A 23,981-nucleotide genomic window follows, 5' to 3' on the forward strand; every position below is an offset into this window, starting at 1 on the left:
CAAAGGAAGAAATAGACTTGAAGGTGGGATATTCACCTAATGATTGTGCACTGTATTCAGGGAGGATGACTATGGGACACATGCATCACCTTGCATAAGGTTTGGATGATTGGGGTGAGTAGTAGTGGTGAATGAGAAGTGCATAAAATGTTGAGTGGGTTTGAGGAGCCATGTGATGCATTACACTTGGTTAGACTGAATAAGGGAGGTGTGGCTTAAGCCATAGGATGTAGATGATTCAGCAAATGTACTCACTTTTCCTAACCTGGTTATATCATTAAACCGTTTATTGCACTGCATCAAAGACCTGGGAATAACGCTGCTGCTGCTCACCTCGACCAAGCCTTCTCTGTCGGAGCAGCAAGTATCTTCCTCCCATCAATGAGGAAAAGTATAAGCCTCCTACTCCTGACTGAGACTCATCAGTAATTTCAGTGATGCTTCATTGAATCTGGGTGCTGCCCTTGCTTTATGTGTGCAGCATCCATCATGGACATCTCCTGACTTCTCCAATTTCCATTGTGGACTGTTCCTTTAAATAAAACTGGGTACCTGTGTTGTGCAACTAGGAATAGCAAAACCTGATATTCAAAGTATTATTTCAATTCAGCTGCGATGGTGGATTCTGACCCACTTACTGGGCTTCAAAGTTTAACCTGCGAAATTCCAAGCCCTCTGCTCAGAAGCTGCCTTCAGTTTAACATTTAGTGACATGGACTTGAAGTTGCCGAAGATGGATCAGGTTATTACTAGATGATGACTTAGTGACAGAAACATTTTCGTTTTGCTATAAGTCAATGTTAATCTTCAATTTTCTTTGCTCGTAAAGCTGCAGTAGCCTTTGATTTATGCTGTTCAAACTATTCTGCAGCACCTCTGCTTGAGAAATGCAGTTAAATTTCATTGTACCAAAACTAGCTAGTTTTCTTCTGCTTAGCACTCAAATTCAAAGTATTTTTGTGATATTGTCAGGCAAACTTATTGGGATGTTGGGGAAGATATTTTATTCAGCTGTCACAACTTAGCATATTGTGTTGTAGTTGATGTATTAATATGGGGAGCTAAAGTTTGTTCATAGCATACAAGCAAGTGTGTACATGCTATTGGGTAAGTTTTTGGGGATCTAATGTTCTATGACGATTCAACATTATCTAAAGTGAAGATCATTTCCCTGGAATATTCCCTCTGCTCTTAGCATGCTGAGGTGTTTATAAAGTGTTAACACCAGAAGCACATGATGCTGATTTAATGATGATGCAACACCACATGATTGAGTAACACGTCTGGAGTGAGCAAATGTTTTGACCTCATGCAGCGATCCCAATATGTATGTGGTAGCTGTAAATAAAGAGTAATAGTTTTAAGAAACTATAGCCTCAAGCAGCTTACTTTGGGAGAACAGGCAAGCCTCAAAGAACCCTGTCAAACTCTGAACGCACAATGAAACACGGTAGCAGCAGGGGTGGCAACAAGGAGTGGGTAAAAGACCTGGAAAAATCTCCCAAGAAGCAGCTGTAGACCTGGCAAATCAAGAGATCTTAAAAGGAGGATGAAAGGAATGGATTCAAAACTCACCAAAAAGTCAGCCTCACAGGTACCATAGATATAAGCCGAGACACAGACCCAGAGTCTGACCAGAATCAACAAGCAACACCAGTGAAGCAGCAACAGTTCCAGGATTTAGTACAAGCATGGAATCCACAATACCACCCCAGAACCATTCTGGAGCGCTGAAGGCTGGCAAACAGGCTCAACACTGGGACAATTGGAGAAAGACGTTTTCCATATATAGAACCACTTCTGGCTTGCACAAAAAAAGAACTCAAGGTCAGTACGTTATTCTGTGCAGTTTTAGCTATTGCCAGTGAAGTAATAGAGAGCTAGTGAATCGATGAGACTTCAACTTCTTATAAAGAAGTCCTGCAGGCATTTAATTCATATTTATGTGCGTAAAAATTTAATTATAGCAAGGGCAAAATTTGACAAGCAGAAAAAAACAGGCGAGAGCATGGATTCATTCAATACTGATCTGTACAGATTAGCTGAAAATTGCACCTATGGAATATTGAGGGAAGAATTGATTCCTTACTGCATAGCAGTTGGGATCTTAGAGAAGCTCTACCAGGTCTCTTGCAAATGAGAGAAGTTTTAACTCTAATCAAGGCAGTACAAATTAAGAGACAAATTGAGCTCAGCAAGCAAAATAGTGTTTGTTAGCAGGGGAGGTGAGGTCCCATAGAAATAAATGAGTGAGGCCATCCAGTATGCAGGTCAAAAGAGGGAACGCAGAAGCCCGCAAAAATGGGGAAAAGTGTGCCGACCATCACGAAAAACCTGCACAAGTGGGAAGAATGCCTAGCAGAGGGAGCAGAGTGCCGCAACTGTGGAAAACTAGGATATTTTAAAATTGTCTGCCAATTTAAAACAAAGGCTGCAAAAAGAAGGAAAAAGTATTAAAGCCAACTGCATACAAGAAGTGGAAGAACGACAGAACAAGGAAAGAACTTTCCTAGGGGAAGTAAATGAAACTGAAAATAAATATTGGAGCATTCAACTTGAAGTGGATGGACACCTCAGGGTTTAAATTAGCCATGGGGTGGAGTTTGCCTTAACAGACAAAGTGGCTTAAGCACGTTACGCTACAGCCTTCATCTTATCAAGTTACACGGTCCTGGTGGGACTGCACTGAAAGTAATAGGTCAACACTTGACAAAATTGAAGTACAAAGATAACAAAATCACTGAACATCTATGTCATCTAAAATCAAGAATATTTACTGAGCAGGAAGGCGTGCTTAAAACTGAAGCTAATTTATAAAGCGGAAGTTGCTGATGAGCATTACTCTCGGAGAGATCAGAACAAGATCAGGGAGATTGGTCAAGGCAACTCGAGACTAACCTTGAGATGTTTGGGACTTGGGGATGTATATAAGTGGGATGAAGACTTGGGAGAGATTTAGAGTAAAGGGTTAACATCAGAAGCAGATGATACTGATATAACGATGATATAATACCACATGATTGGGGAGCAGAAGTTCTGACCTCATGCAGAGTTCTCAATATGTATAGAGTAGCTATAAATAAAGAGTAATGGTTTTTACAAACTACAGTCTCAACAGCTTACTTTGGGAGAACAGACAAACCCTAAAGAACCCCGTCTAGACCCCAAATACATGCGAAACAGTGCTGACCTTCCTGTCTTCTCTATTCAACCCTTATCGATCATTTTTGGGCTAGCTGGTGGAGAAATATGGTAAAGAAAGCCATAATAATTGCTGAGTATAGAACCACTTCTGGCTTGCATAAAAAAAACTAAAGGTCAGTACATTATTCCATGCAGTTTTAGCTATTGCCAACGAAGTAATAGCGAGCTAGTGAATCGATGAGACTTCAACTTCTTATAAAGAAGTCCTGCAGGCGTTTGTTTCATGTTTATGTTTGCAAAAATATTAAATCTGACAATGCAATTCCATTCCTGCTTTATATATGTGTGTGTGTGTGTATATATATATATATATATATATATATATGTATGTATATATATAAAAAAACTCTGTCTAAGAATGTAATATAAGGTACCTCCAACATTGGTCTATGCTAACTGTGATCCCATAGTCACTATTCCAACCTCATTCTAACAACCAATTCCACAAGCATTGGCTTTTTGAAAAACGTTTTACTGTTTATCTATAATTATCACCTTAAATCAAGTCTTCTCTGATTTAAACTCCTTTTTATTTTCAGTTTTCCTTTAAATGATTATTAGTACTCTTCACTCGGTTTTTGCTGACCATCTGAATAGGATGTTCCCATTTCTGAAAATATGGTGACATGTCAAGCCCCCAACCTCAGCCTCTCTACTTTGCAAGAATTAAATCTTTGCTTTCCTCTGAATGTGGTCATGTGCAAAGTCTTAACATTCGTTCTCTGCGCACCATAAATTTTCCTCCTTAAACCTAGTTTGAGTTTCACTCTGTAGGTCTGAGGTTAACCTCTGGTTCACTTTTTAGCAGAGGCACAACCTTTGCTCCGTTCACCAATTCTGCACTTTAAATACAGAAGTTATTAAATGATTCTGTAACATTTTAAAATTTTGCAATTCCATTTATTCTGCCTTTAGGAAAAAAATAAAGATTTTTATCCATATAGATCTGCCTTGTTCCACAGATGTGATTGGCTCATGTTAATTATATGACACAGTATTATCATTCACGTGGTCACCAGGAATCAATCTCTGTTCTCCTGACCAGATGACCTGTCCTTGCAGCCAAACCACTTGTCCTCCTGTTCTCGGCAAGTTCCAGCTCCAATCTCTGTTCCCTAGCAATTTGACTACCCATGTATATAAAGGCAGCCAAATGATACAATCTATTCTCAACAAGAAGGTTTCTGGGTCTTCAGAGATTGGGAGCCCCAAACCTCACTCCAGTTCTTTGTGTAAAGTGAGAGGAGCAAGTGAGAGCAAAGCTGTACAGAAAAATAAGTGCTAGACATAAGGGGAAAAAGTGGAAGAAACCATGTGAGAGTATGCAACGGACATAAGTAGAAAGAAAAACATTAGAAAAGAGTGTGAGTGGTGTGCAGAGAATGTGAGATATTGAGAAGAGAAAGGAAAAGCTTGGACGAGGGAAGGATTAAGACGGGGAGTCACGGACAAAGATGAAGAGACCTCAATAAGAGGTGAGAGAGAGTGAAAGACAGGAAGAGCAAGACAGAAAGCATTAGTGGACAAGCAGAGCGACAGTGATCAGAAGAGAGAGAGAATTTAATTTGTACTTGAGCAATGTTTAAAAATTTTATTTACATCCACATATTTTGTTTACATACTGGGATTAATTTAAATGGTTCCCATCCCAACTACTTTAGGGGAAAAAATGCCATGAATTTGACTGGTTTTAAATTATTTGTAGCGCCTTCAGTTACCATTTCAAAGATGAATATAGAATAAATGCAGATTACTTGTTTTCAACTGTCAATTGGGCTTTTAATAATTCTTCAGATCTTCTGTATCCTGTCACCTCATGTACTTTGAACTTCCTGATGCACCTTCACTTTTTTTCTGACTAACTGTTTGAAGCTCAGGTTGTTTAATATGCTATAGGACCCCATTGTTTTTCTGGGCAATATTTGTGTCATGTAAAGCTGTGTGCACACGACACTATGCTTTGTACAAACATTCCACATGAGCAGGATCCTTTGTCAACTAATTTCAGCATTGGTGCAAGTTCAAAAGCATGATTATGCAGGAAGTGCTTGGTTCACTCTAATCTACTATTTTATTAGCTCCTGTGGAAATGTTAAAATAATATTCGCATTAAGACTGCTTTCAGTATTTACAGATAATAAATTTTAGTAGGCCTTAAAGTCTCTAATTGAATTATGCTTAAATTCACAAAATGTGCAGTGCTACTTACAAATGGCAGCATAAGAGATTAAATTAATGCCTATTTTTGTCATTCGCAAGCTGAACTTTTGGACACATTTTATTTCAAACAGATATATTTTGAATACATGTGTATTAGTTGCCAAGTAACAGGGTTTTTTTTCCTAGAGGTGAATGCCATTGTTGATTTCATACCACATTCTCTTTCCATGGCCCCTGTGTGACACATTATAAATACATTTAGAAAGGATTTCAGGTTCCAAACCTGTCCTTAGCAACTGAACTGCAGTGAGTCCATGACTCCGTTACCACAGCAACAAGAATCTCAGAACATGTTAAAGCCAGCTCCAGTGAAGGAACATATTTATCCTTATTGTAATTAGATTTGCCAAGCAACGTCTGATAGTGTGACATTGTAATATCTCAAGGCAGTGCTACAAAATTGAGTTGACTGAGTTTAATATTATGCAAATCTAAATTGTATTTTTTAAATAATAGTCAGCTTGGTCCATATGTTTTTTGTGCTTGAATTGAGAACAAACTATTTTGCCTTGGAAATAAAGTGATGAGAAATATTTAAACTGTTCCAAATTTATTCAAACCTATGATGCACGGTGTATTTGAAGAATGGTTTTGTACTTTGTATTTCTACTTTGAACTTTGGTTACACTTTTTTCTCTGATAAATGCCTAAGTTTTCTTTAATATCAGTGCAAAATAAATACTTGTAGTTACCAAAATATTTTGGGCGGAATCGTCCCAGATCTGCACTAAGTGCGGTAGCGAGTGGGTGAAGGCATGTAATATCTAAGCAGCTGTAAGCCTACAACTGTCTGCAAAGTAACCAAATTGAAAGGAACCTCATTTTGAATTCATAAGATGAAAATGCTTTGCCTGGTGTCTGTTTAAGTCTATTGATAATTTTTGCCTTAGTGGAGATTAACTTGGGAATTTGTTAAAAGTTATGATAATTTGTAGCAGTGTGTATCTGTTTAATTTGTTGTAAATTAATAAATGTTTCATTTAGTTTGATATAAAAAAACTCTCGAGGACTGGTGGTCTTATTCCTGAATTTAGAGCTGCAACCCAAAACATACCAATTGAAAATATAGGTTATGACAGTTGTTTAAATTTTCCCTCTGGGATTTTAAATAACTCAGCCTTTACCAAACTGCTGTGTCATAACAATTGGTTACCAATTTTCAATTAAATGTCTCAAAATAGTTTCATATGTGATGATGTATTGAGTACCAAAGATTTCCATCTATTAGCAGCATGTGCCATATCGTCTGATGCATGTCTTCCATTGTTACCAAGAATTAAGGCATCATGATACCACAAAGTAAGTGCATTTATCAATAGGGAAAAGGCCAGAAGGGGTGGGTGAGATGCAGGTGGAGGGGGGCAGGCATGGTGGGAACCATTATAAACACACATTGAGTACTGCCAAAGTGGTTTAATTTCCTACGGCTTTTAAATGGACTTGCTGCAACTCAATTTAAGACATCTTGGTGGTGATCAAGTTCAGATTCTTTGCTACCATTTCTTAACTTTTTTAATGAATGCTTCACTACACAAGGGAGCAGTAGTCCCAGCAATTGTACCAGCTAAAATGTTTACTATATCATCTAAAGAAATAGAGGTTTATGGAAGGTGGTGAAATGGTCCTCCATCTGCTTGTGTGTACAAGCGTGGCAAATTTTTCCCAGTGCACCAGTAGCCTAATGGTAACGAAACACAGGGCTAGATTTTTGCTCTGGAGTTGGGAGTACAGATCGGAGTCAAGAAATTTCCGGACTTGGGAGAAACTTACTCAAAATTTCAGATTTTCATTCTGGGATGGGTAGATACCTGGTGCTGGGCCTGCTGACCCAAGAAACAATGCCCACACAGAGGCTACCAAATGCTGAGATGGACTGCTTAAAAGGGCTGCTTTAGTGTTCTGGGACTTTGTCCCAGTTACAATAAAAGCAGTAAAACGAAAAATAGCCCTCTAGCCCTCACACCCCTTACCACTCACATGACAACCCTTGTTATCTCATGCGCCCACCCACCCCCATGGTCCCTATACACTCCATGCCAACCTATACCCCACTACTCACCCCAGCTCCTATACCAACTTAGTGCCAACTCAAGGCAGCCCATGACACTCTCACTCATCCCATGGCCCTTTATAGCCCCTACGCCTACTTAGTGCCAACTCATGCTGACCCATAAACCCCCACCCACCACCCTTTGCCCTTACACCCTCCATGCCAACTCACCCAGTATCCACCATGGGCAGACCTCAGGGGCCATGGTGAGATGAAATATAAGTTTCTAAGGATCTATTACTGATTTCACTATGTTAAAAAACACATTGATTTAAAGCCCATTCAATACATTTAAATTCCTTCAATTACTTATTTATATGCATAGGCTCACGTCAAAGATGGGTAATCTTTTTATGACCACCTGGAGCTATCAGTCAAATTGTGAACTTAGAAAACACCACCCTGCCACCCAACGCCACCCCCCACCCCATACTGTGATAATAGATTGTAGAAGTGGTCAAGCGGCATGAATTATATAATTATAATTTTCAGGCTTTTATCAACAACCATCTACTGAAAGTGTAACCATGAAATTGTTTTTCAACTTTTTTTTCAAAATTTAAAGAACAGGAGATTTTAAATGACTTTTAAATGAGATTTTAAAATCCACTAACCTTATCCATTTTTCACACACATTCATGTTTACTCTTACCAATCCCAAAGGGCACCTGGATTTCTCCAAATAAACCCTAGTAGGTTTAGACCTTTTTTCAGATGTCTATGCCCGTGGGCCATGTTTTGGAATTCCCAGTAACAAAGGCAGCTGCACTTTTAAATGTGCTGCTGCCTCCGTGAACTGCCGATGTGTGATATATGGTCTGCCCCTGTTTCTCCTATTCCCACCAGCAACCCCCCCCCCCCCCCCACCTTAATGTGGGCGAGAGTGCTGTTCAGGGACGGGATATCTGGAATTGGGGCTCTGGGGCCATTTTGGCTAAGACACAGAGCCCTTCCAACTCTGCAAATATTCAGGCCACAGAAGCAGTTTGTAAGGATATGTAAATTTCATTATTTGTTCATCCTCCATCTTTTGAGTAGTATATCCTACCAAAACGTAAGATAAAATCTCTTAGTGATGATGTCTACTGAAAAATTTCGTCAGAATATCTCCTGCAATATCAGCTGATTTGATGTAAACCTGAGTTTCAAGTCCGATTTATACTTGTCCTTCAAACAATTAGTGTCATTTTTTTACTCCATTTCCTCCTTCAATTTCCACTCTATTTAATAAGTTTTACATGTAGTGGATATCAATTTTTGTATTGGATTTAAGTACTATATATTAAATCTTTAACGCCTTTGTATTTTGGGTATAAAGGGCATTTTAAGTGGTTTCAATACACAGGTTTTATGCATGTCTACTGCACTTTGCGTGGACATTAAAGGTTTCTGACCCAGTTCTTGCATATCAGCATTTTCGAGCAAAATTGAGCATGTGCTTGAACTTTTGCCCTACTAAAGGTTGCTCCACCAGTTATAGTTGGGACAAAAGAAAATTCTGGAGAACGCTCAGCAAGTCAGACAGCAACTGTGGAATGAGAAACAGGGTTAACCTTTCAGGTCAATGACCTGTCAACAGAACAAATTTAGGATTCATCAGTACATTTTCATATCTGTTACTGCACCACGTTCTCCGCATGTATGTTTTGTTCTACATATTAATCTGGCAGTATATAATACTTTGTTGAATTGCCAATTACATTACAATGGGGCAATGATTCACCAAACTGAGACCATGTGTTGAAGTTAACATCAATAATGATCTCAGAATTACAACTGCCAGAACTGTTTTGAAAATTTTACAAATGTAGAACACTGCTATTTGTGGTGATCAGCCACTAAAAGCTCCAACATGTTAAGACATGGAGTGATGGGATGTAGATGTAGGCTAGTGCTTCCCTTATCACAATCATGCCATCATGAAAAGACATTTAACTGAGGCTGGGTATTTCTCATGAAGGAAGAAAGGATAAACTTCAAGTTGCTTTTGTGAAACTTCAATGTAACTGATAATCGTATTGGCCAATGATTGAAACAAGATTGCCTGTCAGCCCTTTAAGCTGGTATGGTTTGTGACTTGAGAGAAATAGTAGAAATAGGAAGATAACAAAGGAAGATGTGGTAATCTGATGTGTGATATACCTTTAAGAAGAATGTTATAGTAGAAGATCACATGATCTTATTATCCAATGTCAGAGTAGCACAGGCTTCCTTAGTAGTCTGTAGTCAGTTGTCAGCAGTGCATAGTCTAGAATAAGGGTCTGTCATGTAGAGACAGGATTTTAGTTGTAAGTTCACAAGTGTTGCTGCCGAGTTCCTTTTGAATATAATGTGTTCTACATAAGAACTGTCTACTGATCTGCTATGTCTATGGTACCAACTCGGTCATCCCTAAACAAGCGTGCAACCCGGATCCATTAGTCCAAATAAATACATTAGTCCAAGTAAGGATCCAGCAGAAGAGAGAAAAGCTAAGGGTGGCTCATTGCGGATTTGAAAGGGCTTAGTGAATTGTTTAAAAAAACAATCTCCACCCCTCCATCATTTTCACGTGGTCCATCTCTGACACTTCCCTTCCCTTCCTTGACCTCTCTGTCTCAATCTCTGGTGATAGACTGTCCACCAATATCCATTACAAACCCACCGACTCCCACAGCTACCTCGACTACAGCTCCTCACACCCCGCCTCCTGTAAGGACTCCATCCCATTCTCTCAGTTCCTTCGCCTCCGTCGCATCTGTTCTGATAATGCTACCTTCAAAAACAGTTCCTCTGACATGTCCTCCTTCTTCCTTAACCGAGGTTTTCCACCCACGGTCGTTGACAGGGCCCTCAACCGTGTCCGGCCCATCTCCCGCGCATCTGCCCTCACGCCTTCTCCTCCCTCCCAGAAACATGATAGGGTCCCCCTTGTCCTCACTTATCACCCCACCAGCCTCCGCATTCAAAGGATCATCCTCCGCCATTTCCGCCAACTCCAGCATGATGCCACCACCAAACACATCTTCCCTTCACCCCCCCATCGGCATTCCGTAGGGATCGCTCCCTCCGGGACACCCTGGTCCACTCCTCCATCACCCCCTACTCCTCAACCCCCTCCTATGGCACCACCCCATGCCCATGCAAAAGATGCAACACCTGCCCCTTCACTTCCTCTCTCCTCACCGTCCAAGGGCCCAAACACTCCTTTCAAGTGAAGCAGCATTTCACTTGCATTTCCCCCAACTTAGTCTACTGCATTCGTTGCTCCCAATGTGGTCTCCTCTACATTGGAGAGACCAAACGTAAACTGGGCGACCGCTTTGCAGAACACCTGCGGTCTGTCGGCAAGAATGACCCAAACCTCCCTGTCGCTTGCCATTTTAACACTCCACCCTGCTCTCTTGCCCACATGTCTGTCCTTGGCTTGCTGCATTGTTCCAGTGAAGCCCAACGCAAACTGGAGGAACAACACCTCATCTTCCAACTAGTCACTTTACAGCCTTCCGGACTGAATATTGAATTCAACAACTTTAGGTCTTGAGCTCCCTCCCCCATCCCCACCCCCTTTCTGCTTCCCCCTTCCTTTTGTTTTTTTCCAATAAATTATATAGATTTTTCTTTTCCCACCTATTTCCATTATTTTTAAATATTTTAAAATCTTTTATGCTCTCCCCACCCCCACTGGAGCTATACCTTGAGTGCCCTACCATCCATTCTTAATTAGCGCATTCGTTTAGATAATATCACCAACTTTAACACCTATGTGTTCTTTTGTTCTTTGTTGGTGACATCTTTTGATGATCTGCTTCTATCACTGCTTGCTTGTCCCTACAACCACACCAACCCCCTCCACTTCTCTCTTTCTCTCTCTCTCCGCGCGCCCCCCCCCCCCCCCCCCCCCCCCCAAACACACACACCTTAAACCAGCTTATATTTCAACTCTTTCTTGGACTCGAACTCAAGTTCTGTCGAAGGGTCATGAGGACTCGAAACGTCAACTCTCTTCTCCACTGATGCTGCCAGACCTGCTGAGTTTTTCCAGGTAATTCTGTTTTTGTTTAAAAAAAGTGTTCAGTATATCTTTATATTGAATCATGAGACAAAGTTATTTATGCCCAGATTACATTGTTTTCTTATTGTAGTTTAACAAAAAATTGGGCACATTATAAAATATTATTAAAGACAAATTATTAGCCTGTAAGCTAGTTGTGACATGATATTTCTTTCCTCTCCTCTCCTCACAGTGCGAGAGCTTCCACCTATTAACCTAGATGTACGTCAAAAACAACGTATCTCGATAGAGATTTTGCCTCCTGAAATGAAAGCCCCATTCCCTCCTGAACCTATACTTCCCACTTGTACCAAAACATTGAGGGAATTTCAGTAAGTATTTAGAACTGACTGAAATTAGAAGTAAATATTTAAATCAGTTTTCCTATTTTCACTTTCTGTATTGTGTTCTTTGCTGTTTAGAATGCTGTTTAAAACTTAACTTTTTTTATTATGAGTTCACAGTAACATCAAAAATATGAGCTGAAGCAAAAAACATTAATATGCAATTGGGCTTGCAATCTTAGATAAAACTTTTGTTCCAGGAAATTTACTGGAGTCGTGGGACAATTTCACAAGAAATGAGGGAACATGTTTCGAATGCTTTGGAAACATACTGCCAGAATCTGTGTGGCAAATCTAATGGCATTTTCTTTGCTGCTATCAAACATGAATTGCCTTTTCAAATAATTGGAAATTTAAAATGGAATTACTAGTGATAGCTATTGCTCACCAGTGCTAGAGACAATAGGTGTGGGGGTTGGCTGGGGCAGGAAAATAGGAGAGGGCCACATTAGGATGGCTGACCGACATGTCCCCACCACCAGGGAGCTTTCCAAGGTCAGGCTGGTAACAGGATCGACTGCCCATTCCATTGAGCTTGGCAGCCAGTTAGGGCAGTCAAGGCCCCAACTAGGGGTGATTTTTACATCTTCACCATTCTTCCATTGGTGGAGCACCCCACTGCTACATGTGGAGACTGCCAGCTCATTGGAGGTGGCCTAGCTGCGCAGGCTGGGGTGGGGGAGAGGGATGCCATCAGAACTGGGGCTCTATGGTCCAATGACAGGATCATGTCCAATCCTACAAAGGGTTTTCCTTTCCACCCCAATGTTCCTACAGGCTTCATGAGTCTTCAGTGCAGCCCTTCTGTGTTGGCCAGCAAGCACCTCCATGTTGAAGCATCCTTGCTCACTGACTTACCTCCACAGTGCCCACCTCTTCCTGTGGGCTTGCCAAGGCTCCAGAGCTCCCAGCCCTCAAATTAGGCCTCCAACCTTGGGTACATGCTTACTGTCTTTAATAAAATGATGAGTGCAGAGGCAGCCAAATGGGATGCTGCCTCCCAGAAGATTGTTCCACTGGTCCTGCTCTCACAAGTGAGGGCTGGGGACGTCTACTTAGTCAGGATCTCCCACAAAAATCCAGCCCTTTGCTTTAGCTCTAGTTGTAGTCCGCTGGTGTTACTGCCGTTACTGCAGCTCTAGCTATAGCCCGCTGTTATTTAACTAATCCCAGCCTAACCAAAAGACAAATTTGTTGATAGTAGCATGATTTTCAAGAAAAACGCTGAAGTCAAAAGTTGAAATGCAGTCACTTGGTGTGCTCACCATGGCACACTACAGACGTCATGGTATGTCATGCATCACTAGTCTTAATCATGAACATCAGTGTGTTAAGATATTGAAACAACATTATCATTTACCCTCTGAAAAGGTGAGATTGCTAGTTCAAATCTCTATGGATGGAAAGAGAGGCTGGCTCTCATATGTATTATCTGAAGAGCTTGGTCTATGAAGCACAACTTCTGAAAGTCAAGGTTTAGCAAACATACCTGTGATAACAGTAGACTTTTTCCATAAATGTCACTGGAATCATCAGAGTAGTATCTTCCCAGCATGTGGAGGGGTTTGTGCGGGGGAGCAGAATTGAGCCTGCAGATGTTACAGGATGTTACAGAGGTGGAAATGGGCAATGAGTTCAGGTATGTGATGGGAAGCTCATCTCGATTTCATGTAACACTTAGTTTGTGAACAGTGTGGTTCAGCTCAGGCAGTTGCCAGGGATAGGGATGGAGTTGGTGGTTAGGAAAGAGAGTTTGTAATGGGAAGTTATCTTTGTTCACCAATAACAGAACAAGTAAGTGGAGTATTTTCTCTATGGTACCGTTTAGCAAGGAAGCATCCCCGAGTTCTGGTTGAAGACCGTTCTAGTTGTTCCATAGGGATGTATTTTCACACCCAGAAAGCTGAAGCTGATCCCAAACTACCTCCAACCCACCCATTCTCATGTTTAACGGAGGCAAGACAAGGGATAGGCAACCAACATGTTTCCAGGAAGTGGGTTGGCAGTTTAATTATTTTAATGAGGCCAATAGCCTCTGATTTCCTTTGCAGGTTTTGCAGTGGCCACCCTTGTTTCTCAAGCCTTAAGTAAGCGTGATATCTGTAGGGAGGCGAGGACAGCTTTAGGAGAAGATAAATGTCTTTACAGCATTGCTTATGAGCCGGGAAGAACAGGAGCACTTCCGCAGCCCCCAAGCTCCCTTTCATCCCATACAAAGACTCAGGGTCAGGGATCAAAGCCCACCACAGGCTTGGGGATCAGTCCGACACCACCCACATCACCCCCAGGGGAATGTGGATCAAAGATACTTGCTCCTGCTCTGGAGTTCCCCCCACCTAACCGGAGGTCGAGTTTATCAGTCAGGCAGACTTCTGGGCATGAAGCCTGCCCAAGACAAAAAAAAAAATGGTCTTCAGAGTTTCCCATGCAAAACTCTGTCCCCCCATGTGTAACCTGCCCCTGTTAGCCAGGCCATGGTCTCCATTTGCTCCTTGTATTGACACTGTCTCAAGGCAGCCACCTTGAAGACACCTCTTGGTTTGAATTAAGCCAAATTTCACCTTATTTTCATTTTTGAATAATATCATTCCTCTCACATCATCATTCCCTACTGATCATCACAATAAGCCCTTTTGCAATCATTATGATTTTATGTATAAGACGCTTTGAAGCAAGTCGTTTTTGTAAATCTGTAGGTCAAAAATCAACTGAACTATAGTATGGGCCCTAGGCTTTTTTATATGGTGGGATCTGAGATTCACAGAGTCATTAGTGAAATGGTCTCTATAGCATCAAGGCAAGAAAAAAAAAAGTAAAATTCCAGAACTATTCAAGTCCCAGCAGAATGTGAGGATTGCTATCATTCGAAGAGCTCGAAAGACCCTACAAGGTAGGTAATTTTACAATTCAGAAGTCATGAACTAATAGCATTATATGTTGCTTGTATTCAGGCTATTTGTATGTAACATGATTTATCTGCTCTTGGAAGTCAAGATAGACCTGTTTTATAGGATATTATTGTGAACCAAAGCGGATCATAATTAAGAACATAATTAACCATTCATCATTCAATAATGCAGATGTTTAATTGAGCTAAACCTTATTAGTTTGATAAACAAATTGTAAGTATTTTTTTTGATTATAGAGAAGATGTAGAAAAGGCCAAGATTTCAGGAGACTGGAAAATTGTACGTGATTTTTATTCAACAACATTTGATTCTTTCCTGGAAATTAATGCAGCTTTCAAGGTAAACAGGCCACAGACACTGATTCATTTTGCTCCAGTAATAATTCCAGGCTAGGTGTTACACTCATTGATTCTAAATGCACAGAATGGATAATCTGGCTTTTAAGATTATTTTAAAGTTGTTTGGTATCCGTTTATAATGAAGCACGTTTCAAAATATCGCCAATGTTTTGTTCCTATAAAATGCAGTGATCCAATGGAGATGTAAATCACAATAAACTGCTTCTTAAAATAATTATTTATTTGTTTTCTATTGGTGTCTAATTGTGACTCAATTTCCTGGTATAACTTGGATCCAATTGCTGCCAGTAGAACAGAAAAACATATTACTGTCTTTTTACAATCTGCTTCTAAATGTAACCTGATTTGTTCATGGTTTCCAAAGGGACCATTTTTTAAACTAACATTTTCAATAACATTAAACTTGAATTTGCTGAATATGTGAAAATCCAGCTAAACAGAGTAGGTAAACTTTTCTTTAACAGACATAAGGTGAAGAGTGTGTAAAATAATCCACTGAGTCATGAAATGTACATAATATTTTGCCAGCATAATAAAAAAAATACTTAAAGTAGTAAACTAAAGCAACAAAGTAAGTAGGAAAAACCTAAATATGTGCATTTTTAGACAGGAAGTGGAGTTAGCCATGATATTGTTCATTCTAGTCAACCAGCACTTATTAGGGCATAGAAATAATGGAATATTTTCTTTAGGTTCAGATATTCTTGAACATTTGTGAAGCTTACACATTAGGATTGAGAAATGAGCTTGTTTCCAGTGGTTTCTGTTAACATTTTCATTGGCTGCCCACAAGTCTACCTTTTATTTTCTGCTGGAAGATTTAAAAAGAAGTTATAATGGCCTGACTTAGTGAAAGTGGGATGTAGCTAAGCTAAACTGAAAGAGTTACTGATTTAGCATGGCAGATATGTTAACACAGGATGTGTAGTAAAATAATTCCCAGCAGAAACATTGATTAAATTATTAAAATATTTCATATTAATAAACTGAGCTGAAACTCTGACCCCCAGTTCATCAGATCACTTTGAGATTTTCTCAGTGAGACAATGGTATTGAAATGGGGACGATACTCAGTGTAGAATAGAGACCAGAGTGCACTGAGTAGCATGAGCGCAGGGACCAGAGTTCAACAGGTTAGCTGTTTTCAGTCAAGGCAGAAACTGGGTTACTATAGTTGACCTTAGATTCAAAAAAGGCAAAATTTGTTAAGGTTATTACTCTTGATTGTTCTCCGGTGACTGCTGCTGGTATGTGTGCTTAGATTCGTAGACAAATATATGCACCACAAACACATAATCATACAGGGAAATAATGGAAAAATAAGATAAAAGCTAACAGAAAAAAATAGTAACATGAAGAAATGAGAGTGTGAGGAGAAGAGTTACAGGAAGAGAGGGGCCATTTTGCTATTAAAATAAAATGGGAGATCACCTGTATTACATAAAACTCATCATATGTAAGCCGTGCATTAGGGCCTTGATGTAGGGGATGAAAAACCAATGCAGCACGGAGCACTGAATGGTATTTCCAAACAAACAAAGCTCCAGCATTTACGTCACTGTATCTAGGCACATCTCTCAAAAATTATTTTCCAAATCCTTTTGGTGTCCTTGTTGTTTTCTCAGTTTACCCTGATTAATAAGATTTATAACATCGTAAACACCATAACAATTCTACAATACTAGAAAGAAACTTAAATGGCAAACCACCTTCACCTGGTCATCTGCTCACTAGCAGCACACATCAGTAACTGGAAATGTGTTATTAATGTTTTGAGCAGGGTGCTGCACATACACCTCTTAAATCCTAAACTCTAATCCCTCCTTACTTGCTACCTTCACCTGCATGTTAGCTCAAAATGACAAATCACCAAGGAAGGCCATTCACAATTGAATATGCCCACTACAGCTTCTTCCAGACATTTAGGGCAGCCTCTGTTAAGAAGACAGTGTAGAGCATCAGTCTCTCAGCCCTGAAACTGCAGTGACATTGGACCTTGCCACTTGCATGGCAGATGCAACTCTCCTTGACTACTCGTGCCATGCACCCACATCTTACATCAGGCAACAGCAGCAGGAGATGCAATGACCTCGATGGACACGTTTTCAAAGGTCAGAACATGGTGACCTGCAAGTAATGGCATATATGAGGAGTGGCCACTCTCAACTGATGGCTAGTGCTTACTCATGCACTTGGGATTATTGAGTAATCACGGTGAGGGGCCAGGGGGTTGGGGGGGGGGACACATACCAGGGCCTTAACTGCCCGTGGACATCGAAGCAGTTAGCAGCAAGATAGAATCCAGGAGACTTCCAAACACAAAAATGAACAGATATCTACAACTGTCCAAAATACACCCATGCCACCTGTGTGCCTTCAATACTTACTAATTACTACCTCTAAATCTAGGTGCAGCCCTGACATCCATAGCTGAGGTGGAGGCAGCCTGCTGATTTCTATACCCTGTTGACTGTGAGGACTTTGGCAGGCGTACTCTGATGGTCCAAGGCCTAAAGAGCCCGGTCTTCTGCTCAGGCAGAGGTCTCCCTCCTTGCTCTGACCTTCTGGACAAGATGGTATCACTGGTAGAGGGGGGAGTGAAGAGGCAGGGGCACCTTTGGAGTATCCTGGGATGAAGGGCTGGTGCTGCTGCTCCCTGTGGGTGCCTAATGGCACCTCCCTGACTCCTTGAGGAGAAGGGGCAACTGGAGGGAGGTCGAGGTGCCCCAGCCCCCCTCCCCAACCACTACTGCACTGCACCAAAGCCTAGAGTGATGGAGTGCCGCTCTGAATGCATATCTGGCAGCCCCTGTGCATTCTGCTGGATGGTTCTCCAAGGCAGATGCCACCCTTTCCATGGAGGTAGCCAAGTACCTGCATATCAGAACCATGACAGCTGATCTAGCCTGCAGATGGCCTCTGGCAACTCTGCGTGATGCTCCCTGCCTGTCTCTGCACCTCCAACAGGTCTCTTAGGGCTGATCCTAGAGGCTTGTCTTCTGCATGGGGCTCAACAGGGGCCTGGTCTTCAGCAGTCCTTTGAATGTCAGTTACCTCGGCTATCACTGCCTACACCATCTCTGGACCTGTGTCAGTGATGCGCTCACCAGATTGTGAGCCTGAGTCTAATCCAGAACTTGGATACACTGAGGTGAGTATATCTGCACTGGCAGAGAGTGCAGGTGAACCTGGTGATGGTGCATCCACTGGGGATTGTGAGGCATCCTCCTTGGAGGTGAGTTTGGGGCTGGGGTTGTAACGTGTCTGAGTGGCAGCCCTCCCGTGTTTCTTGCTGATACCTAGAATAGAGAAAAGAAAAATTTAGTGATTGACAAAGCAGGCTCATAGGTTAAAGACATCTCACATTCACTGGGTGCAGCTGACAGCTGCAGACTGGATGAATCACTGGATTCCTGGGAGAGTCCCATCTCGCCATCAGCACAGGCCTGGTCTTGCTTCTCTCTGGCTAGGTCGGTGGCCTGATCCTCGTAACCACTGAGGACTCTGATTTTGGCTATTCCCCATCCAGTCTTGGCCCACTCCCATTTGTTGTGGGCGTTTGTCTCCTGCAGAAAAACAGAAGGATTGATTGTGATTCCAGTGGTTGGATGAGCAGTTCAGTAGCATGCATGCCCATGGCAGCTGCTAAGCCCTGCCCAATAAGTGATTAAGAAGTCCAAAACTGATATGAAATTGAGAGCATGAAGTGGTTGGCACACATTCAGTGCTGTTGTTGGGGCTCCCCTTCAATAGCTCAGCTGGTAGAGCGGAGGACTGTAGATGACTATTAAACTGACATCCTTAAGCTGCTAGTTCAATGCTGTTGTTTCATCTGCTGATTGTCTGTGTCATCCCTGTGCACTTGAATGCTTAGACCTCCTGATGCCCCTACAAGAGTGTCAGTTTGCAGTGAATAAACAGTGAACTTACCCTGGAGAAGTGCAGCAGATCATTTATCCCCTTCCTACACTGCTGGCTGGCTCTCTTTTGGGCCCCAAGGGTACTGACCACCCCGGCAACCTCCTTCCGGGCCATCATAGGCAGGAGAACTTCCTGCTGCCATTCTGAGGAAACAGCACTTCCCACTTTTCCTGCACAACCTAGAGGAGAATCTCCAGGAAGGCATTGCTGCAGGGCTGCAGGTTGCTGTCTGCTCTTGGATATTTTACTTGATGCACAATCCGGAACTCCTGGCCTTCAGTGAGTGAACAGCTGTCCAGGTGCCCTTTAAACATGACGCCTGGACCTTCAATCCCATGAGATAATGGCCCACTCCCACCACGAGAGAGCCAACCTCTGCCCTTGCCTCCAACCCCTGCCCCCACTCGTGTCAAGCGTTCCAGTGGTGATCCTCTGGCTGGGCCTTGCAGCACTACCAGCAGCAACCACTGCTTGCTGTGGCAGTGCCAGCAGTGGAGGGCTGCCGGGCTTTGATTTGTTGGTGGGGAGGGGGGCAGGATTTCCAACCAGTGGGGCTGGGGCGGGGGTGACCTATTATGGGAGCTAAATCCCAGCAATGGGCTTTTACTTTCCTGACTTGTCTGCCATATATGACCTTGCCAAAAGCACTTTTAAAAATTGATATAGACTACATCAGATGCACGACCCTCATTGACCCTCATTGTTAAATCCTCAAAAAATTCAATAAAGTTAGTAAGACAAGACCTTCCCATATCAAACCCTTGCTGACTGCCCTTGATTACTCAGATGCCTTTTCTAAATCATTTTTTCGTCCTTCGGAATATTTTACAATAATTTTGTGTATCACCCAACTTAGGCTGAATGGCATCTAATTACGCAGCCTATATCTGCTTCCCTTTCTTGAACAACAGTACAAGGTTAGCAGTCCTGCAGTCAGATAGGATTGGGAAACGATGGTCAGAGCTTCTGCAACCTCTTTTTTCCCACTTGCTTCACCTAGTAGCCTGGGCTACATTTGGGCCAGGTGATTTATCCACTCTAAAATTAATATTTCCTCTTTCACTATGTTTATCCCATCACGTATTTGATAATTCTCCTCCTTAACTACAATGTCTGCATTGCTCCCTCTTTTTCTGAAGACAGACACAATATTCAATAAAACCATATCCATACCCTCTGCCTCCACACGCAATTTACCTTTTTCATTTTTAATAGGCCCTACTTTTTCCTTGATTATCCTCCTTATTCTTTGTGTATTTTTAAAAAATATTTGGGTTTTCCTTCATTTTACTTGCCAAAATTTTTCCATGCTCTCTCCTTGTCTTCCTGATCTTCTTAATTTCTTTCTGCACTTTGTACACCCCTCTTGGCTTTACGCCTTGTTGAGCTCTTGTTATCTGACATAAGCTCTCTCTTTTTTTTGCCTCATCCTACCTTGACATCCAGGGGTCTAGGTTTGGGAGTCCCTTCCTTAAACCTTTGCGGCAACATATTTATTTTGAGTGCTCACTATCTCTTCCTTGAATACCTCCTATTACTGGACTTCATTTCGCTGCTTCTAATAAGAATCAAATATATAACTTTTTAAACTACTGTTTACGTATTTGATCATTACTTTTACAATGTACATATTTGCTCACACCCAGAAACTTTCCTCCTCTTCAAACATTAAGTTGCTACTCAAACCTCCAAACTCCAGCCATATAGACCTGTGAACATATGGCATTCTAAATCCACTAATATGGCCTTAAAGTAGAATTCCTCCAAGTATTGAAGGAAAATGTGACCTTCTTACTAGCTGTTAGCATGGGGTGGGAATGCTAACACTAATGAAATGCAACTTTTCTTTGTTATTGCCACTAATCTCCAAATGCACTGTTTCCCCTGATGTCCAGTGTGTTGAAAGCAAGACTCATGACTACTTTAACTTATTCTTTTCCTAGGGCATGAAAACTTTGAATTTTCTTATTTGCAGTACTTCCTATTATCAAGATTTAACACCTCATATCTGACACCATTTAATAACTACTTCTGAATTACTTCATCCATCTTTTTCTTTTCAATCCAAGGGGCTATATTTTCAGCTCCCATTGGGGCCAGGATAAGAGGTCAGCAGGAGCTAGGAATAGCCTTGCTGACCTGCGTGCCTGTTCCTTGGCTCCATCCTGCTTCCTGGCTGTAAAACTAATTTTTTGGTTAAGATTGAAAAAAAAAATTAGAGAGAGAGGGCCTTCATCTTGAAGCACCCTCTCTCTTACTTACCTTCCAATACAGCCTGCTGCTCCTCCCAAGTTGGAGTGCTTTGAGAGCTTCCTGACATCCTTATTTGGATGGCGAACCTGTCTCCATGCTAATTTGGGGCACCGCCCATGAAAATCAGAACAAATGACTGTTTATTTTCCCCAGGGGGTAGGTTTGGGAGTCTGGAACAACCCTGACCTCTGTTTCCTAGCCCCGGAGGAAAACTATAGCCCAAGTAGCCTTTCAACTTGGTTTTTCAATAAGGGGGTATATTTGTTCTGGTTTTCATAAAATATATTTGGAGGCGACTCCAGACAAAAATTGTACATGTGAAAAAGAAACAGATTTATGGCAAGTCCTTTGAAAATGACACTACTGCAAGTGTGGCTGCTATAAAAACAGGCAACAAGATGGTTTTACACTTGTTTTGATGCTGTTTGCTTCTACGTTACGACAACAGTTAATTGCAGCGAGAAAGTGGTGTGAGTGCTGCATCTTCTAAATTTTTGAAACTCACTTTGAGAGTTTATTTGGTTTGGATTTGTGATGTTTATAATAGTAAACGGCTCCTTTTTAATGACCGTTGACTTTTGCCATGTAAAGCAGATTAACATTAATGGAAGTGTAGAACTTATTTTTACTGCATTAATACTTTCTTTACTTTTGTCTGAACTATTCATTATATTTTATTCCATCTTCCACTAATTCATAGCGGGATGCCAGTGCACCTTTTGACACAATAGACGATCCAGGCATTAATGTTAAATTTACAAACAATGTCTATGACACCTTGCTGGACACAGTGAGTATATTTTTATCACCTTTGCCAAATGTAAAAAGTTGAAAGCTTCAGTTCATTTGCCTCCAGGGAAAGCCAACTGTGAAACTTTTAGAGAATGCCCCTTTATAAACTACAGTAACAGCATTGTAATACTGCAGCAATCAATTTGAGTCTGGTACATGCTTAAAATGATGAGCTATGCTGCTGACTCACCTCACCACCTAGCCAAAATGATAGTTGTGCTATGTATATGTGCTTGCTGTGATACAAATCTATAAAAGTAAATTGTAAATTTGAATCAATTCATATTTATTTGCAATATTGCATAATAACTTACAGTAAATATTAGTTATGAAACATTTCAAATATGTTGCTGCCCCTTGCACACCCTGAAAATGATTGCAAATGGACTTCATTTCAAGGATGCAGTTAGTTAATATAATGCGCCTACTTCAGTAGAATAATAATGTGGATATATAATCGTGCTGCTCTCCTGATGAAACAGCTTTTCCTCCAGTCTACCATACATGACACCATGGGAGATCTGGTAGTAATTTGAGCATTACATTCCTTTGCTAAACATTTAGTATTTGTTTACAGTGAATACTGACACATTCTGGGGTATTAACTAACAAAATACAGAGAAAATAATTTGTTGCTCTTAATTAAAAGCAAGTGAATATATTTATATATAAAACAATCAGTTGCTAATGCTATTTTCAGCCCCAGGACATCCAGAAAAGTGTATTAAAAGGGATTATTAACAGCCTGCTGAGGGAATGGAAAGGGTAAGTCTCGGATGTATTTTTCTAAATAAAGTTAGTAATTGTTTTGATGTTCAATCTATAGATTTGGTAGTAATCTGGAAAGTGTTTATAACATACATGCATGGATGGTAGATTTTATTCTGAATTGTTATATACCCATGAAAGATATTTATGTTCAATACTAACATTTATTAAAATGCTTTGTGAACATAATATCAAACTATGCTGCGGTTTTTGGACATATTGCAGAAATATAATAATTAGCAAGATTATGGGCTACAAAATTCCTGGGTCTGGGAGGGTGGCACTTGGGGCAGAAATCGATAACATGGGGCCTCTGCCCAATCTTATCTGTAGTGAGGAATGTTGGCAGGCACTCTTGCTCCCATCTATCCTGATGTCTGAAAGAGACAGGGTTAGCACGCTGATATCTCTAGTCTGAAATCCCACCTATTATTCTTGAATGATGATCATGGGTGGATATGGGGAACTAATGATGATTCCTTTATGGCAGTCGATAATATGGCTATCAATTGCATTTATATAAGTGGTTCCTTGAAATTAATAGTATTTTTGGACAGAGAAAACAATAATTTTCTATCGATTGTTGTCTATTGTAATGTCTCTTATAAGTGTGTACTGGTTAATTAACCTGGTTAATTAATCTACAGTGGATTATAATTGCCATGGAGATCATTAACATTTGTGCAGATGGCAAAGTAGATTTACATCACCATCATAAAAGGATGGGACTGTTTTCAGTCAGGCATGATCATTTACAAAAGACAGTGCTTCAATTTTCATGGCCTGATAGTAAGTTTTTGATTTCTGGAGATTGTTACATGGACCAATAATGCACCAAAACCGAAGAATATGATGAATTTGTGAAGAAGTTTGAGGAGCCATGCTTTATAGGCTAGGCGGTGCATCTCATGGTAGTTAAGGTGCTAAAGGGGAGGCAAGCAAATTTTGGCAACAGTAGTCATTCCCCAAGGCATGTTGAAGTGTAGAGGAGGTCACAAACTGCAGAACATGAACTTCCACAGATGAATGGATACCTTGAAAGACTACAAAGATTTAGTTTTATGTGGTCTCTTGACTCACTTAGCCCTTGATTTGCAACTGCCCAAGCTTAGAAGAAGTTGCACTGTA

General features: G+C 41.0%; 1 protein-coding gene across 1 annotated transcript in view; it reads left to right on the forward strand.

Annotated features, from left to right (window-relative positions):
- The window catches only part of hectd2 (HECT domain containing 2), a 166,255-nt gene that overhangs the window by 31,280 nt on the left and 110,994 nt on the right, over nucleotides 1-23,981 (forward strand). The window contains exons 3-6 of the mRNA XM_041209368.1: nucleotides 11,701-11,839; nucleotides 14,997-15,099; nucleotides 21,994-22,083; nucleotides 22,786-22,850. Coding sequence (XP_041065302.1) covers nucleotides 11,701-11,839; nucleotides 14,997-15,099; nucleotides 21,994-22,083; nucleotides 22,786-22,850 — 397 coding nt within the window. The remainder of the gene's footprint in view (nucleotides 1-11,700; nucleotides 11,840-14,996; nucleotides 15,100-21,993; nucleotides 22,084-22,785; nucleotides 22,851-23,981) is intronic.

The sequence above is a fragment of the Carcharodon carcharias genome, chromosome 17 (genome assembly GCF_017639515.1).
Source record: "Carcharodon carcharias isolate sCarCar2 chromosome 17, sCarCar2.pri, whole genome shotgun sequence".
Taxonomy (NCBI): Eukaryota; Metazoa; Chordata; class Chondrichthyes; order Lamniformes; family Lamnidae; genus Carcharodon; species Carcharodon carcharias.